A 15,894-nucleotide genomic window follows, 5' to 3' on the forward strand; every position below is an offset into this window, starting at 1 on the left:
TGGACAAATATGACGGAACAACTGACCCTGTTCAATTCATTCAAATGTTTGAACAGAGATGTGAAGCCTTTGGAAATCCCACCTACCCCACTAAAGGTACATGCATTGAACTTATGCTTAGAGGGAAAAGCTAGTCGATGGTTCATCGCATTGATACCGACGATTGAGACCAACTTTAAAACTTTGAAATCAAAGATACATGGTTTTTCCAGACAAGGTGATCGGTGGAGTGCAACAATAGAACTCTATTTAATTGAACATCAATCAAATGAATCCATTTGAGATTTAGAGATTTTATCCTTCGGATAAAACTCTTGGACTCACGTTGTGAGTCATGGGAAAAATTAAACGATGTTCAATTGAGGAGATGTTTCATGATAGGCTTAAAGAATAACAGCTTACACAACTTGATCATTGTAACCAATCCGAAAATATTCCATCAATGTTGCAAAGAAGCAATACATTTAGATGACAACATGCTAGAAGATGATCATGCTACGAGATGTTACTTATCTAAACCAAATGAAGCAATGGCAAAAGAAAGATCGATCTCAAAATTGACATTTCTAGAATTCTTGCTTAAAACCTTACGACCAACATCTCGAAGAGAGGATGAAAACCTTCAAAATCAATGCCTATAAAAATGACAAGCGAAATGCCTTGTGTTGAATGCAATCATTATGACCATCCCAATCCTCATTGTGCATACAAGACACCTGTTTTTCTATACTGCATCTATTGTAAAACCTTTGACCATGATACTAAAAAGTGTCCTGCTTCATCCATGATGGACTCAAAACCTCTCGTGCACCAAACAGAAACAGTCTAAAGGGTAGAAACTGCTCAGGAAGCAGTTAATCGGACACTTCAATGTTTCTATTGTCGTAGACCTCACAAGGTGGCAGACTGCACAGTTTGGAATACTTCCATGCCCATAGTCATTGACACCTTATGACCAATGTGTGAACAGTGTGGCAATGATCACATGTTTCGAGATTACCCAAGACGAGTTGCTTCAATGCAACTTGTCTCACAAAATACAACTCTTAACATCTTTAGTGTACAAAACGAGCAATTCGCCACGGTGCCATTGAATGTGCTTACACGCTTACAAGCCAAGGCACGACAAACAGTTAAGAAGAATGTAAAAGATAATATCTCAACATGGGTAGAAGAACATGCTTTAAAACAGAACCCAAAAGAGAAAACAAAACCTTCTAAACCCAAGAAAAATAAAGGACAACAAACTATCGAAACCAAGGTCAAAGTAAAAGATAGGGAAAAGGAGTTGGTAGAAGTAAACCCAAAACGGGACATAAACAAGACAAAGCCAAAAGCTATACATGATGCAGAAGCATCCACATCAAAGACCACCACACAAACCTCAACACCCATATGTACGACACATGATACAAAAACCCAAAAGAAAATTCGATCTTGTCGCATTTGGGTAAACATAGTGAAAAACTAATAAACCAAAGGAAGTCAGAGAACGAAACAGGTTCTAGTATATCACTAAGTGAGGATGAGACCAGTTCTTACTCTTCGCTCAGTGCACCACATAGACCAATCAAGAAACTAGAACCCACCCAACCATCCCAAATGCATAATAATGATCACATGACATATGCAGAATGCAACAAACGAGCTCAAGAGTGCATGCTTAACATGGTTAAATGTCTCACAGGGTCACCGGTTGTGATTGAGCCTCATAATGCCAAACCTAAACCAGTAACCAAGATACAAAGCCTAGAGGAGTACTGCTTTCCCTTTCAAGAGGAAGACATACTCTCTACAGAACTGTTAATTGACATAGACTATACGAACTATGGGCTTGAGAAAGCATGTAAGGAATTCGATAATTCCCTTACAAGATTAGAACAATCTCTCAAAACCTCAATGCTCTTCTCTGATGATAAAGCCAACATCAACACTTGCACCTTTCATGTCTCAACCTGAGTTATACAAGGACATAACAAACTACATAAACCAGGACTATAAGGATTCGCAAGTTTCCAAACAGCCCTCATTAAGAATTGTCAGAGGGCTTTGAAAAAGTTGAGACCCAAACAGAGGATGAAAGTGAATGGGAATATAAAACAGACACAAGATCTGAAGCTGAAACACTAACCGAAACACCCATGGTTCCTTTGGAAGACTCTATCATGGTATGGTTGGATTTCCCTATAGGCAATGATGTTTAGCGCAAGCGCGCATTGATTAGACCTTGAGTAAGTCATAGCATCATGACAATAGACACTTGGGTGTCATTGGGACAACCTAACCTCACCCCGACAAACAATAGTCTTGCATGAACAAAACATTGAAGTTCCAGGTTGCTTTAGATACACTACTCGAACAATCAATAGCGATATGGAATTTACATTTCATGTCACCCTTGATTCCCTTGAGCATGATGTCATCCTTGGGCACGGACCTTGGATAAGTGCATCATTGTATTCACTAGATGAATCCATGCAAACAGTAACCTTGAACACTCCTGAATGCAATCCTGAATGCAATGTACAATTGCTATTACGGGAGGACGAAACCTTGCAAGAGCTGGAACTTCTAACACATCTTACTGAAAAGATCCCTAGGATTTTGGTTGGATTGGAAATTGCAAATAAAATCACCACAACTCAAGCACAACTTTATCCAACACGACAACACAATCTTATGACTCTTGAGCTATGGGATTTGTTAGGTCAACCACCAACACTCATGGCACATCCTGAAAGGATTACCTTTACACAAGACTTGAACATGCCATGTTTGGGGTACCTTGAACATACAATGTATATGGAAACTAACCCACTTGCAAGTTTTTTTTGGTTGAGTATGTGTTGGAAGCCTATTTGATCTTGGGGCATAAATGGACTATTGCTACCCAAGCACCACTGTGCTTTGCTAGCGATAGAGTCATCCTGATGGTCAACGACAAAAAGTTGACAATACCATACTGTGAGGAAGAGGATCCAACTTTAATGGATATCTATGATGCTGAACCCAAAAGGATACAACTTTAATGGAATGCAAAAGGATACAAGCCTCTTCCATAAAGCCCCTCTACACAATGACCTACTGTCTGCGTCAACAACCAACTCCGATAAAGCCTCTACTCCATCAACCCCATCCTCACCGATAAAGCCTCTACGAAGTTTGATGCCAACTTCGATAAAGCCTCTACGAAGTTTGATGCCAAAACCTCGCAATCAGCAGCTATTCCTGAAGAATTTCCCAGAGCCCAACCATCTATCTCTAACAGGGAACTCAAAGGAAAGGCTCCGGATCCTATGCATCTTCATCAACAAACCTCACCAAAGGAGACAACCACAGCAGCTGCTCCATGAGTACGAATCCATACTCATGCATTGGAGACTATTTGCACCAATGCCTCACCATCAATAACTTCCAAGTACATCTCTGGATGGGGGGACCATGGTGGGCGAAAGTCTAGTCAATGATACAACCCATTGTCTGGAATTTTCCTTCGAATTACAAACCTCTCCAAATGACACCACCATCTTCACAAATCAATGATTTTCAATCCTTAATGAAGATATCTATATTAGCCTCGCAAGTTGATGTAATTCTTTCAATCCTTACCAACAAGTGGCTACTTCAACACATAACAGTTCAATAAGAGTCTATATGACTCAATTATTGTACTTTATGAAAATCTGCTTCTGAGTACTTAAATATACATAAAAATATAAAAAAGCACATGGACAAAAGAAGACAAGATCAGGTCCTACTCAACAAATTTGACAAGAATCCTGCCACACAAAGGGACATCATCACAAGCAATTAACTTCAAATGATGGATGTCGCTTCAATGAATCAAATGAGAAACTGAGAATTACCATCTCGTTCTGATGATTAAGTCTACGTTCCTCCGGATCCTTCTCTCTTCTCTCCCATTATTAATATCTCTTAGTACCCACCAACAAAAATCACATGTAATCTTGTCGATGATTGCAAAAAACAAAGTGAGAAAAAAAACTCACAAATATAAAAATGCAATTATTCGCAAAAATTTCCCACCCCGTTAGGAATTCCCATTACACAACTAACCTCTTCATTCATTAACTAGCCTTTCTTATTCCTTCCAAAGGAACAAAGATCATTGAACATCATTCAATATCAAGCCATCGACATAGCTTATTCATTCTTCCCACACAAAGGTCTTCAATACGATCACAAGGACGCGTCATCAGCCAGGAAGGAAGAAATGTTAATTCCATTCTAGGATTAACAAGAGCTATCGCCATTATCTTACATCAAGAAGTCACGATAGATACACCAAAGGATCATACATTCAAGATATGAAACAATAGTGTCCAAAGCTACAACTTGGACGAGCGCCCGTAATGGTGTGACGGAGTATTCATGACAATTCTTGCTTTAAGAGCGTGTGGTGGCAAGTTAGGATGAAGTCCTAAGTGATGTACTTCATGGATATATTATGAGAGTAGTCATTGTAATAGCATTAGGCCTCTTATGAGCCTCAAGTGCCCAACCGGCCATAATTTGAGTGTGTGTGAACACTTATGGTCATGTATCTAAGTGAATTGCTCTCATAATACAACATACTCTCCTATTGTGCAATTGAGTTTTGCTCTTGCTAATCTCTCTAATGCATGTCAGTGAGTGTGTGAGTGAAGTGAGGTGAGAGGAGGCACGAGGACCCGTAGTGCAATGCGACAGTGTGAACATTTGCAGGAGACACAGCGGAATTGCTTCTCAAGGAGTTGTAGAGCTTGGAGACCTCAAGGGTTACGAGCTCGACCATTGGAAAGATCCTCACGACAGTTGCGGTTTACCACGTAATCTCTTTTTGGATGTGTTTCAAGGAGGGTTAGGGTGAGCCTTAACACCTTGAATCTAAGCATATGTGGTCCAATACTCTCTGTCTCTCGGTATAAGCATATGCAATAATACACAAACTTGGACAAGCATTTGACTCTCTTGGTGTAGAGCATCCCATAATAATTCTAAGAATCTGTGCTCATTTGGTGGAAGGCTAAGGATTCTTTGGACTGCATATCATTGGAATTACACCCTCACATCCAATACCTATTGAAATGTCAAAAACTTTCTTTTCTCAACGCATCGTGGCCTGGACCCTGCCTCACATTTGCATTTCAAGTATTTGTAGGTTCTCAATCATCAAACCTTTCAACTCTAGGGACCTAATGCTAGTCTCTATGAGCCCAAATATGGAGTAGAGACTTTCAAACCTAGATGTTGGAGAATTAAATGTATCTTTTGTACCTTCTTTATGCCATTCCCAAATTGATGCCTCCCCAAGCCTAAACTACTTACAACACCCAAGAATCAAAGAGCAATGCTCTAATGTGCAACTTTCGATTCTCAAAGCTATAGTAGGTGGTCCACCCAGCCTCCAATCTGTGCATTGAGTAGTGGTTAATCCAAACTTATATTCCAAGATATTTAAATTTCTGCATTGCCTGGCTGTCGCATGTGTGATGGCAACAACCGCTCTAGGCTAAACTGTCTTAAGTAGCATCATTGTATTTTTATTTTGGAAGCATTTACCAAAAGCTTACTAAACGTGCAGAGCTAATGCAAGTAAAAACGAGGAGATGTAAAGCCTCAAGACTATGTGCAAAAAGTACCATATCATCTACTCGCAAAAGAAGCATGACGACATGATGCCTTAGGTTAACCCGTGGAGTCCTTCAGTGCGGGCAGCCTCATCAAGTTGATCACTATAGAGTCCAAAGAGAGAGAGAGACCTATAAACATAGACTTCAGGAACCTTCAGGCATAGAGACTTTATAATAGTTTTGTAATTCTTAATTTTTTTAATAAGAGACCAGAAAAAGTAGCATTGCTTGTGAAAACACAAAAGAATCCCTCCATTGTCAGTACTATGCACATTCAATAAATTACAGATAATTGGTTTTTTGAGTCTTTTTTACTAATTTTCAAGACCTTCAGCTAGCCAATTCTTGGAATGCCACTGAGGTATTCCTTTGGAAATTCATGGCCAAAAAATGCTCTCTAAAGCATGAGAGGAGTACGATCCTCCAAAATACAAAAACTGTTCAGGTGAAGGTCAAAATGTAGCCAACTGTTAAAGGTGCTGGCACTGTAGCTTGCCACCACAAAGGCAAGGTATACATGCTAATAACGAGCTCAAATTTTACTGACTTTGGGTCCTAAAAAATGCAATTTGTGTATACTACACTTGCTCATCGTCATTCTGGAACAAGCCAGCACCTCCCTTGAGTAACTTGCTGGTTCGTCATTCCTATCATTGAAGTAAACCAATTGGAGATAGTGTAGTGAGTAGTCCTTTCATATGCTCCATTTCCAATCTGGAGGTAAACTTTGTTGTGTTTTGCACCAAAACTTCGCTTGATGGCAAAATCAGAGATTCCATACACTCATCTGAAGGCATCTGCTTTTTATCACACCTTGACATATGAGGTACTTGACACACTCTTATCTCCCGCACTAGTTTCTCGTGTTACCTGTTCAGTTTCACACTGCTTTTTACTCCTCATCAACCTTTTTCTTCTTCCACAAGCTCAATCCGATCCCAAGCCCAAGCACTGAAATGACTACTCCTAAGGAAATTTCTGTGGATATGTGAAAACCTACAAAGGAAAACAGGAGTAGTCAGAAACTTGGCTGAGCCGATGTCAATCTTTTTGTAATTATATATGCCCGGAGAAAAAAATGGCAATACTCAAAGAGAAAAACGATAATGAATCTAAACTTACATCTTCCTAGTAAGGTTAAGAATATCCTTTGTACTTACCCAGAAAATCAACAATCATCTTTGAACCGATAAATCCTAATACCACTGCAACAGAGGGCTGAAAATACGATTTTAAAGACCAGAATACTAGTTAGAGAATAGCAAGAATAATCACACTTACCACATTGCCGTGCATCTCATCCACTACGAGGGTTCACTAAGAAAAACCCTCATATCATAAGCGTTCAAGGGGTACTTTAGAGAACCCTTATTTGTGAATTTTTATGTTTCCCCTTTTTGGACCAAGCTTTTTTTAGATTTATTCATTTATTTATGTACTTTTTCTGTCAATCCACAACAAAAACAGTTTTTTATGATTTCACCTAATATCTTACCTACTCCTAGGTGAACCCCCAAGCCATGCATGGGCCAATGCATAGCGATAACCCCAACATTTCATAGAAGATGGCCCCCTCCTTGAAATATGCTAGATTTTCACAAAACAGGGGTCCATAGAAATGGAGATCGTCCACGCAAACACAACACTAGTGACAGAGATTACCTGAATATAATCAAGCTCGTCCATGCTGCTGGAGATCAATGTATAAAGAGACCTTAGTCCTGCATAAGACATAGAGAGCAATGACATGTTTCTCGACATGTAGAAACTGATTGGGGGCTAAGAGAGAACATGGCCATTACCTAAGATAGCAAAAATGTTGGAAGAGAAAACTATGAAAGGATCCCTGGTGACGCCAAACACAGCTGGAATGGAATCAACCTGCACACACAGAAAAATTGAACACTATTAGATTTAGACAAGCACCTACCACAGAAAAGCATTTGTAGCAAAGTCTCCCAAGATGGAGACTTCTATCAAATATAACAACTTCATATGATGATTCCTATAAAGAAGATTTCTTAGGGATCACTAAGAAACCACAAAGCTCCAACTTTCACATGAACACTTAGTCCAATACTTATGTATGTATGCATGTATTTATCCATCTGAAAGCAATAATAACAAATTCTTACTGCAAATGCAATGTCGCTGAGTTCGATAACAGATAGTGTAAGAAACAATGGTGTAGCCTGCACCACAAACCACACCACCAAAATTGACATGATGAGAGAGAGGTAACACGACTGTATCAATGCAACTTTAATGGTGGTGGATGTCAAAAGGTCTCACCTTCAAAGGACCTTCCATTCTGGTGAAGAACTTATTCTCATCGTACTGAGCTGCTCAAAGATTTAAAAAAAGAATAAGCTCATGTCAATGTCTACTACCCCCATATTAGAGTGGTTGCTAAGGCCAACCCATTCATTATGACTGGTTAAGCAAGACATCCCTTCCTGAATAAACAAGGCAGAAAGAAAAGGGAGAAGGAACACCCATGCTAAGTTACCTGTAACAGGTATAAATTTTCTGCATGTATTAACAATGTAATTGTTTGACAGATCCTCATCCTCATCCTCTTCTTCGGTAAGAAGCTGTGGAACCAAAACATCTTTCAAGTTGGTGAAATGGGTAATAGCTTGGGTGCCATCAGATACAAGACAACCACAATGGCAACTGTTGGAAAGACCATAAACAAAATAGAGCAAACAGAGGGCACAAGAAACACAAAATGTTGTTTCCATAGCATTAGTGCTTCTTTCTCACAGGTTTTGCCATTTCATAGAAAGCAATGCACCATTTTGTGGGGACAACAAATACTATGTTAAATATGCTCCCATGTCTGAACATACCCATGAATTATCCCATACTTTCACGAGAATCTGAGAAAGAGAGATTCACCCCTCATCAACACTACTATGGGGTCCAGTGCCTACTGTCCTACAGGCCCCCTTTCTCTTCTTTCCCCCTTTTGTTTGTGAGAGAGAGAGAGAGACAGACAGACAGACAGAGAGAGAGAGAGAGAGAGAGAGAGATTTTAATATCTACAGAAGACCCAAAGGGTCTATGAGACCAAAAGTAAAACATGTCATATGTGGGTAACTGAATGCCAAAAAAACATGGAAGGAAAAAACTAGCTACCCAAAGAATAGCACCCACATACTACGTAAGCGGGCGGGAAATCTGGATGGTTGGCTCATAGAAGGGATCCGGCTCTCACAGGGTGCATGGGGCCAGAGGATCCTAGGCTCTGGTATGTCAATGGTCTATGAAATCCCTCTATCCATGTGGGGCCTTAGTGGCTATAATGGCCTGTTGGCTGTGGCCTCCTGGGTGCTATCTGATCATAGTGTCCTCTGGACGACGGAGCTCCAGTAGGTACATACCCAGGCATCGCTGATCCACAAGCTGCATAACCCCTGAGAGAGGGCTGAATCCATGTTGGAAAAGTCAATAGAATCTCATGATATGGTCGGCATCTACACAAATAGTGCTCTTCTGTCTTCACTTCGCCGGTTATGCATACCCTACATATCCATGCCTCCCAAGGGATGCACTACATATGCAGCAGCCATGCCGTGCAGATTGCGATTGGCCAGATACAGGTTTCATGCCACCGCCTCAGAGTGGAGACAGGGAGAGCTGAGCACGTCGTCAGAGCCGGGGAGCTCATACGGAGACCCACGGAGGAGAGGATTTGCCAATTATGCCACACACAGGTTGAGACAAAGGAGCATTACGTATACTATGAGATCTGCGCGGGAGGTTTCACTGTCTGTTCCATGAGGAGTTTGGCCCACTTTCCAAGATCATTGACTTCCTGGACCAGTGCTGCCTGGGGCTCTTCCTCCTCGAGCTCCACAAACACAAGGAAACATTCTTGAGAGAGCTTAGGCGCTAGCCACCCCGCCCCCTCCCTCGCCAGCCAACCATCACCAGCTTCTTCGGGACCCAAGAGGAGCCAAGTCGAGGTGGATAAGGTGGTTGATCTCTTGTCGGAAGAGATCCAAGAAAAATGAATCAAGACGATCCTGAAAGGGGGGGAGGAAATCCATCTGAAGGCCATGTTTGTCAAACGAGCTGACAACCCGTGAGTACCAGGACCTGCTCTGTCCCTCTTGTTTGCATGGAGGACTCAATCACCAACCACAGGAGGCAGTCTACATCTAGTGTGTACACATGATGTCTGTAGGTGATGGTTTGAAAAAGTGCATCTATGACCAAGGGGGAGGCTCCAAACTCAGCCAAGATAATCTCAAGTGGCACAAATGGCTTGCTCCACATCATGCATGAAAGCATCATCACGTACACTCTATCCTCCTCCAATCCTCCTCTCCTAGATCCACCCCCAAAAAAGGGGCACCCTACATCACGACCATCACTACCAGGCGCACCAACACTTGTGCAGGGCTCCTGGAAATTGGCCTAGAAGCACTCTCTCTCTCTAGGCAAGCCAGAACTGCATATCCTCTCATCAGGTGGGCCTATCTGGCTGGTATCATGGGAACGATCGGACCTATGAAGGTCACTCCAAGGTAACATAAGAAGAGACGACGATCTCCATTTGGATTCCTCTGTATAGATAGGACCTCTCTGCTCTCTGTTGGTGATTGCCAAGAATAACTCCGAGGTCTCTCTCATCACAAAACTGCTACAATTCATCCAAATGCCTCTGTAGTCCCTCCATAGAGTCAGAGTTTAGGACTGTGTAATCTGCAGACAACAAAATGGGCACAATTGACTGGATGGCCGTGAGCCCGTCCCTCCAAATCTATCCACGAATCATGAGATCTCATCGATGTATAGCTCAAACAATGAACAAGAGAGCAGGAAGCACAGTTTGACACCAATACTGCTACTGATGGTCCCAAAGAGCCCTCCTTGTTTAGGACCATCACTCCCCATATCATATATGATGGAAACTGAACCGCCTGTAGGCATTCCAGGAGTCAGGATCAAGGGACCCAATCAAAGGTCAACAAAACAGCAGCATACCTTTTTCTTCCATACCTTTTCCTCATAATGGCTCGGAGAGTAAATATATGATCCATAGTAGAGAAGTTCCTTTGAAGCCTACCTTGCTGGTGGCTCTCTTGCCTTGTCTCTCTGCTAAGAAACTGATCTCAACATACTGCCCAATATATCTTGGCCACTGTATAGCCTATTATGACGGTCCTGTAGTTGTTGGGGTCGATGAGGTCTCCTGCTTTCTGGATAGGAACAATGGTGTTGGTGTTCCAAAAGGGAGAAAGCCTTCACACGAGGCCCAGTTAAACAGATCTACAAGGATGGGAGCCAAGATGCTATGCCCATGTGCGAAGTGTTCAGCACGAAGATCCCCATGATCATTAGCCTGCTGACCATTATGCAGCGTTACTAGGGCCCTAGTCACATTGGTAGTGTCGAAGAGAATGGCCGAGGTAGGACGTGTGATTGCCGTGTGAGCTGGTTTGGCACATCATAGAGATTTCATGCATAAGTCTCCAATATATGTGATCTTTTCATCAAGAATGCGTCATGCCTCCCAGTTGTTCTCACTCAAAAAGAGTTGGTAGAACTCCTCTTTGTGTTTGGCTAAGAATGCATGCTTTTCTGACAGGTAAGGCAGTTAGAGCTCTCTGCATTTCTCGTGCAGAGATCCACCCACTCTTGCTCCCGTAGGAGGTGGAGCAGGTGGGTGAGGGGGAAACTTGCCAGGGCTCATTCATGGCAAGAGCCCTGACGATCCTAATGTATATTTGTTGAGTTGTAGAAGCTCAGAGAGAGAAGACAAAACATTGGATCTAGGATCTCAAGGAGGTAGGCAATCTTTTAAGAGATTGAGAAGCAACAGTGGTGGGCCTGAACATTGTCTCTCTGGTAGATGCCAGCAAAGGGAGGAGATCGATTGGCTTGAATGTTGGACATTTTGAGGATCAACGTAAGTAACTAATCGCTAATGTGTCTCATCATGGACCTTTCTTTATCATCGCAGAGAGATAGAGAAAAGGGGAGAGGAAAGGGGCAGGGGGGTTTCAATCTGAGGTCCAGGTCCAGCTCAGATGGGGTGGAAGAAGTTCCTCTCATGACCTTATGGAGAATAATAAGGGAAAGGTAGAATTTTTCGTACTTGCATAGTAGAGGAGAGGGTGGTGGCTCTTCTTGCACCCACTCATGAATCATGTTCAAAAGTGTTACCAACATGGTTTTCTCATCACATCTGAGCCCTTGTAAATTTTTACAAGGAAAGCAGCAATTGATGGCCATTGTTGTATGATGTTTTGGATAAACATCAGATAGATCATTGTTTGAATCATATTTGTGAACGGCACTGAGTGCCTAGCACTTAGGTTGAAATAGTCCAGTAGAAGAACTAATGAGTTGGTGACCTATTGGGATCAAAATTTTGCAATGGCATGTCATCATAAAAGCAACCAAGGTTAACTCAGGAGATGTACAAATATCATCATGTGTGGAGTTCGTATATGAACCGAGAGTAATATGTCCCTGGAGAATCCTTGTGCATGAATGTACCTTGAAATTGGTAAATAGTTAGCAAACTCTTGACGTTGGTTAAGAAAGGTTTGATGAGTGATCGTTTTACGATTATCGATACTAAGCTTATAGAACCTAAAACTGCTGGAGAATGTACCTTGAAATTGGTAAATAGTGAGCAAACTCTTGAAGTTGGTTAAGAAAGGTTTGATGAGTGATCATTTTACGATTATCAATACTAAGTTTATAAAACCTAAAACTGCCAGCACAGCACAAATTCAACTCACATGGCAATTCATTGGCATAACAGGTCAGTGCAAGTTTGAAAAGGGGAAACGTTCAAAACCTTGTAAGAAGTGAAAATGAGGATGCTTGCAAAGAAAAGATTCACAGCTTCAAACCTCTGTCAAAAAAAAAAAAGCTCAGTGACTTCAAAGATAGGATCTTTGACAAAGGTGGCTAGCTCTAAGCACCACTTTTGTCCACCATCCACCAACCGGTTAATAAAAACCTAGTATATGAACAACCTTTTGGCAAAATAACTTTGAGTAGACTTACCTGTATAGTGGCGACCCCAAGAATTATAACGGTTGCTCTAAATACAACAGCTCCTGAAATTCCGTAAGTCAAAATGCGACTCTGCAAGTAACATTGGTGGCTAGTTGTTACAAAAACTGCTTAACATGAATATAAAGTCCATTTTAAAATGGGATAACACTTTGTAAGGTTTAACAGCAGGCATAAAGATCCAATTTTTATATTGCTTTACTTGCCTTGAACAAAATGTTTGATCTCACAAGAGTCATTCAAAATAAAGTGTTTGTATATGCATGAGGTACCTAAAACTTTAAGGCCATGGATATGTATGTGTAGCCTTCTTTCACATATCAAGCATCCATCAAAGCAAGAGAGGTCTATATGCCAATCAAAATTGCGTGTTAGAAAGTAATGCTTTATCCTCAATAGGTAATGCCCCGGCTCCAGCTAGCTAATGTATGTGAGGTCCCCATTATGAGGAGTGGTGTCACCATTTGGCCACCCAATTGGTCCACCCGTGCTTTCTCATCATGTACATTGGAGTGATGTCCATGGCAGCTGTATATGCCGGGGATTGATGCCACTCATGTGATATTGTGGACTTAGCTTTCCGTTGGGAATCGTGCCTCTGTGTACATGCCCGGAAATTCCTGGTGGATTGGTGTTCCATTGGGTCTGGTACCTTGTGTACTTGCCTGGAGCACATCTCTTTCTGCTCTACACGTAGTGTTCAGGGTTCAGGCTGTCCGCGGCCCTTTTCCCACCCGCTCTACGCGTACTGTGTCTAGGCTGTCCGCCTGTCCGTTTCCCACCCGCTCTGCGCGTCCTGTGTTCAGGCTGTCCGCTTGTCCGCCACATGCGCAACCCCCTCTTTCCGCTCTGCGTGTACTATGTTCAGGGTTCAGGCTGTCCGCGGCGCTTTTCCAACCCACCCTTGCTCAGGCCCCCAAGGCAACAACTAGGGGGAAATAGCCACAATGAATCTACAAGAGCTGGAGGCATAAATCAACACAGTGGAGGACAACACCAAGAAGTTATTGGGTGAACAAAAGAAGGTGCTGGACAGGGTCCTAAACCAACATGAAAAACAGTTGGAAGGCCTCCGCAAGGAGATACGGGGAAAGAACAACAAGATTGAAGAATTGGTAGCACAGGTGAACCACCAGGAAGAGGTGATTCAGATGTTGAAAGAGACCCAGCTACAACAAACAGGAATGCTAGAGGCTTCCCCAATGATAGGCAGAAATGGAAGCCCTAAAGGCTACGATCAAGGACTATACAGTGGAGCAAGGGGAACTGAATATTCAGGAGGGTCTAAGGACTGACTTGGAGCAATTGAAAGCTGCGAGTAATAAGCTACGGGAAGAACTGCAGACCACTAAGAAAGATTGGTGGTGAAGAAGCACAAACCCCCGCAGAGCATCATACATGAGAGTCTCGAGGAGGAGAAACGCAGGAAGGATAGGGCCCTCCATTGCAGATACATAGAGGGCAGGCAAGGATATGACACGGGAGCGGCCCCTCATCATTAGATTCCCTGATGCCACCAGCAGACAGGCCTTCTTAGACAGGCGGGCTGCCCTCAAGGGCACACAGGCGTACATGGGAGATGATCTCACTCCAGCACAGGTGGCACACCGGCGTGAGGCGATGGTGACAATTCATGAGGCCCGCAGAGCAGGCAAGTGGGCATCTACAGAGATGGGAGGGCCATTATCACTGAGCGTTGTCCCAAATAGGGACGCGGGGTCTATGAGACCAAACACCTGAGGTTGGCAGTATGGAACTGCAATGGCATGCTATGGTCGAATCCAAGAGGCTTGAGCGAGATTCTCAAAGGCCGGGATGTCATTTTTTATACAAAGACTCATCAGAGCCCTAAGAGGGGGTTACCATACATAGCCGGGTATGAGTGGGAGTCAGCTTTATGAGGCGAGACCCGCACATCAGGAGGAGTACGTGGCTCTGGAGGGGTAGCTGTCCTTTTTAGATCCCATCTCCGACAGATTCTCAACATCGTCCAGAAGGACGAGGATGCACGGTATCTTTGAATGCGGCTATAGCTTAGCAGTGACAGAGTCATCCACATTGTTGTGTGTTATTTTGCACCACGCCGCTCCCCTTACACCGCACAGCATGGCCAGTCACCGTACTTACCATTATATGGGGATATCATGGAGTTCTCAGAGCTGGGGGAAAACCTCCTGCTCGGGGATTTCAACGCCAGGACGGGAAGTCAGCAGGTCCCACTACTCGATCTAGATGACCCTTTCAGACTACAAGAGCTGGACATCACTGACACTGGGTTGCAGCGATCATCACACGACCGTGAGGAGGTCACAGTATATGGGAGATATTTCTTACAGCTGGGAGGTGCACATGGTCTCGTTATCTATAACGGGATGTCCTGATGGCCCTCCTCCGGCGCCCTCGCCTCCTTCCCTCACCCAGGAGGTTCTAGCACCGTGGATTACCTTATGGGATCTTTGGCACACCTTCTCCCCGACTTCTCCATCCCGCCACCCCATTTTCAAGCTGACCATGCCTACCTCTCTTTCACTCTTACCTGCACACCACCCATCCCTCCACCACCACCCCCCATCTCACATTACACTCAGGTCCTTTTTGATCATGAGCTTGACCTTGTTTATTCCAACCACATCTACCGCCAACTTCAAGATGTGGAACCTACTGTCCCCCTATCCACCCTCACATCACAGCTCACCACCACACTCCACACATCCGCCACCGTGTCTTTCATCTGCACGCGGTGGTCTACTGCCAAGCCACCTTGCAGTTCCATGCCCCAAAACTGTTGGTATGATGACGAATGCAGGGCCACACGCTCCCGTCTTAAGCATGAGGTACGGATTGCGCAAATCACGAAGCGCCAAGCGCAACGGATTTCTCAACGGCTCAACCAACGCAAGAAACGGGAGTTCTCTGCTTGGAAAGAGGATGAGTTATACCCACTTTTCTTAGGGCCGAACTGCAAAGAAGCCTGGAGGAAACTCTGAGAACATCGCCCTCCCACACCTATCACTTGCCCGGACACATGGCACTCCTATGCACACTCCTATCCCCCATCAGCCACCCCTACCCCCACCACCAGATCCCCGTCCCACCACATCCACCTTCTTCACAAAGGCCATGGTCCTCAAGGCCATTCGTAGACTACGCAATGGGCGAGCCCAGGATCATGAGGGACTCACTGCCGAGTACATCTCACATGCCGATGATACCATGGCGC

General features: G+C 43.5%; 1 protein-coding gene across 1 annotated transcript in view; it reads right to left on the reverse strand.

The window, feature by feature from the left end:
- Positions 1-5,880: 5,880 nt before the first annotated feature.
- PDE149 (integral membrane TerC family protein) overlaps positions 5,881-15,894 on the reverse strand; it is a 38,644-nt gene continuing 28,630 nt past the window's right edge. Inside the window, exons 7-15 of the mRNA XM_086814736.1 lie at positions 12,666-12,746; positions 12,454-12,510; positions 8,143-8,227; positions 7,926-7,975; positions 7,769-7,825; positions 7,436-7,514; positions 7,296-7,354; positions 6,794-6,851; positions 5,881-6,629 (exon numbers count right to left, since the gene is read on the reverse strand). Of these exons, the coding sequence (XP_086670862.1) occupies positions 6,526-6,629; positions 6,794-6,851; positions 7,296-7,354; positions 7,436-7,514; positions 7,769-7,825; positions 7,926-7,975; positions 8,143-8,227; positions 12,454-12,510; positions 12,666-12,746 (630 nt within the window). The 3' untranslated portion in view covers positions 5,881-6,525. The remainder of the gene's footprint in view (positions 6,630-6,793; positions 6,852-7,295; positions 7,355-7,435; positions 7,515-7,768; positions 7,826-7,925; positions 7,976-8,142; positions 8,228-12,453; positions 12,511-12,665; positions 12,747-15,894) is intronic.

Source organism: Cibotium barometz, chromosome 20, assembly GCF_041138505.1.
Source record: "Cibotium barometz isolate CiBa-2024 chromosome 20, ASM4113850v1, whole genome shotgun sequence".
Taxonomy (NCBI): Eukaryota; Viridiplantae; Streptophyta; class Polypodiopsida; order Cyatheales; family Cibotiaceae; genus Cibotium; species Cibotium barometz.